General features: G+C 41.4%; 2 protein-coding genes across 2 annotated transcripts in view; one reads left to right on the forward strand and one right to left on the reverse strand.

Annotated features, from left to right (window-relative positions):
- The window catches only part of srp72 (signal recognition particle 72), a gene marked incomplete at its 5' end in the record, with an annotated part of 12,122 nt that extends 11,581 nt beyond the window's left edge, over window positions 1–541 (reverse strand). Inside the window, 1 exon segment of the mRNA XM_014023501.1 lies at window positions 408–541. Coding sequence (XP_013878955.1) covers window positions 408–507 — 100 coding nt within the window.
- Window positions 542–861: 320 nt separating this feature from the next.
- leprotl1 (leptin receptor overlapping transcript like 1) overlaps window positions 862–2,145 on the forward strand; it is a 6,096-nt gene continuing 4,812 nt past the window's right edge. Inside the window, exons 1-2 of the mRNA XM_014023502.1 lie at window positions 862–1,062; window positions 1,483–1,558. Coding sequence (XP_013878956.1) covers window positions 1,047–1,062; window positions 1,483–1,558 — 92 coding nt within the window. The 5' untranslated portion in view covers window positions 862–1,046. The remainder of the gene's footprint in view (window positions 1,063–1,482; window positions 1,559–2,145) is intronic.

A 2,145-nucleotide genomic window follows, 5' to 3' on the forward strand; every position in this document is an offset into this window, starting at 1 on the left:
AAATTCTTGCACTTTTTTGACTGGTCTTAAGATTTTGATCAGGAGTGTATATTTATATAATTATTTATAAGAGCTAACCACACTGATGCAAACACAGTCTGCTGCGGCAGAGCTAGCAGTCCAGTCAAGCTACTGACACGTCAGTTAAAAACATAAAAGTCTTTAAGAACAAAATAAAACTCTATTATCCTCCAGAAACACACATAKAACAGCTGACACACTAGCTTTAACTCTGCAAACTGGACGCTTTAAAAATAGTTTTTCATTCAAGCCCAAATCGCTGCTTTTTCAGCTGACAGTGTCTACCGATCGTTAGCTTAGCCACATGCTAACAGCTGGCAGGCTGTCCGCCGCCATGTTTGAGCCGATTCAACTGTTTAACAGCTCCAACGGAACCGGACACTTACTTTTACCGAGAGCCTTCAGAGCCCGCGTGTAGTCCCCGTTCTGCCCGCAGCGGTTCACCTCGGTCCACAGCGAAGCCACGGAGACTCCTCCGCTCGCCATGTTTGCTAGCTGAATGGACCCAAGCTAGCCCGGAAGTTGAATTTCTTCACTTCCGGGTTAAAAAAATCAAACGTCGTTGTAAAAAAAATTTAAATAACAGAACTTAACCCGACAAAATTTAATTTTTACTGAAAAACTAACACTGCAGTGTTGCTTTTAAAATAATTACGTTGTGGACATTTTTCATTTAAAAGTAACGCAGTGTGACGATGCGTTCACGGACAAACTTTAAAATCGGAGCAAATTAACTCATCGCTAAGAACGGGTAAAAATAAAAACAAAACAAAAAAAGAGTTCTAGAAAATGTTTTTGTTGAACTCTGTACCCCAAATTATCATAAAACTAAATTAATTTTCTTAAACTGTCGCAGCTGGTCGGAGTCGGTTAGCAATGTTTGTGCGTGAACGACATTAAATCCGATTTTTATTGGTGTTACGTGAACGCAGCATGGTCGGGACTCTTCATCCGAGGAGGAGGAAAGAGGAGGTGGTACTGTTGTCATCCATCAGGGTAGTGTGTCGGGCTTTTGTCCAGGAGAAATGGCCGGGATTAAAGGTACAACTTCGGTTAGAAAGCTTCTGAATTTCGATTCGGTTTATTTGACCGGATTAAAACGCGCACGAGGGCTTTTAGAAACGCGCCTAGCTGAAAATGTTAGCATTACGCGGCGGAGCTAGCTTAAATAACCAGCATTGTTTTCACAGACAGGGGCATTAAAGCAGTCTGGTCTGGTTCTCCTCTCAGTTGTGTCGTAATTAACGTGTAATAATGCAGTTATCAACTAAGCTAGCGTTAGCTCCTGTTGCTAATTTGAGCTGCTCGGATTATCTTGTGGGTTAACCAGCAGCTCCGTGTTTAACCACGTGATTCCAGCTGGTTCATCACATGAGGAGGCTCAGATGTCAGGAGGCTCCATCAGAAGGTTGTTGGTGATGATGTGACCCCCTCCCCCCTCTTTCCCTCCCTGTTCTCCAGCTCTCATCAGCCTTTCCTTTGGAGGAGCCATCGGCCTCATGTTCCTCATGCTGGGATGTGCCCTTCCTGTTTATGAGTGAGTACAACCATCACACACCTGTGGGTCAGGGCGGGTCCTCCTCACCTGGTCAGGAGGGGCCGGCGTCTCCAGTCCATCACAGGGACACACAGAGACCAGCAATCCTCTCAATTTAGGACAAATACACACCTAACATGCTTTTAATTTGTAGGAGAAAACCCACAGGTGCACAGAGAGAATACGTAAACCAGGGTTCGACAAGATTTTATTTGATTTTTTTTTAACCTGCCCGAAACAAAAATGTTCAAAATTTGATAAAAGATAAGAAAAACGTGTTGCGTATTTGTACTACAAAAATATTAACATAGTTATACACAGAGGTACATAATATGTGACATCTGATTAAACAGATGTAAACATTTCAGACTGAGTCACTAAATCAGTCAATTGTTTTATCAAAAAACATCTTCAAAAACTTTTTTTAGACCTTTCCAATGTTTCCTGTATTGGTCTTGGGAGAGCTGCTCATAAAAACAATGATCAACAGCAGCAGCTTTGTTTTAAATATAATTTATAGAGCATGAAAGTCTGAAATAATTAAATCTTATATAAAAAGGTAATTGTTTTATGAAGACATTAAGAAA

Source organism: Austrofundulus limnaeus, unplaced genomic scaffold (genome assembly GCF_001266775.1).
Source record: "Austrofundulus limnaeus strain Quisiro unplaced genomic scaffold, Austrofundulus_limnaeus-1.0 Scaffold373, whole genome shotgun sequence".
NCBI lineage: Eukaryota > Metazoa > Chordata > Actinopteri > Cyprinodontiformes > Rivulidae > Austrofundulus > Austrofundulus limnaeus.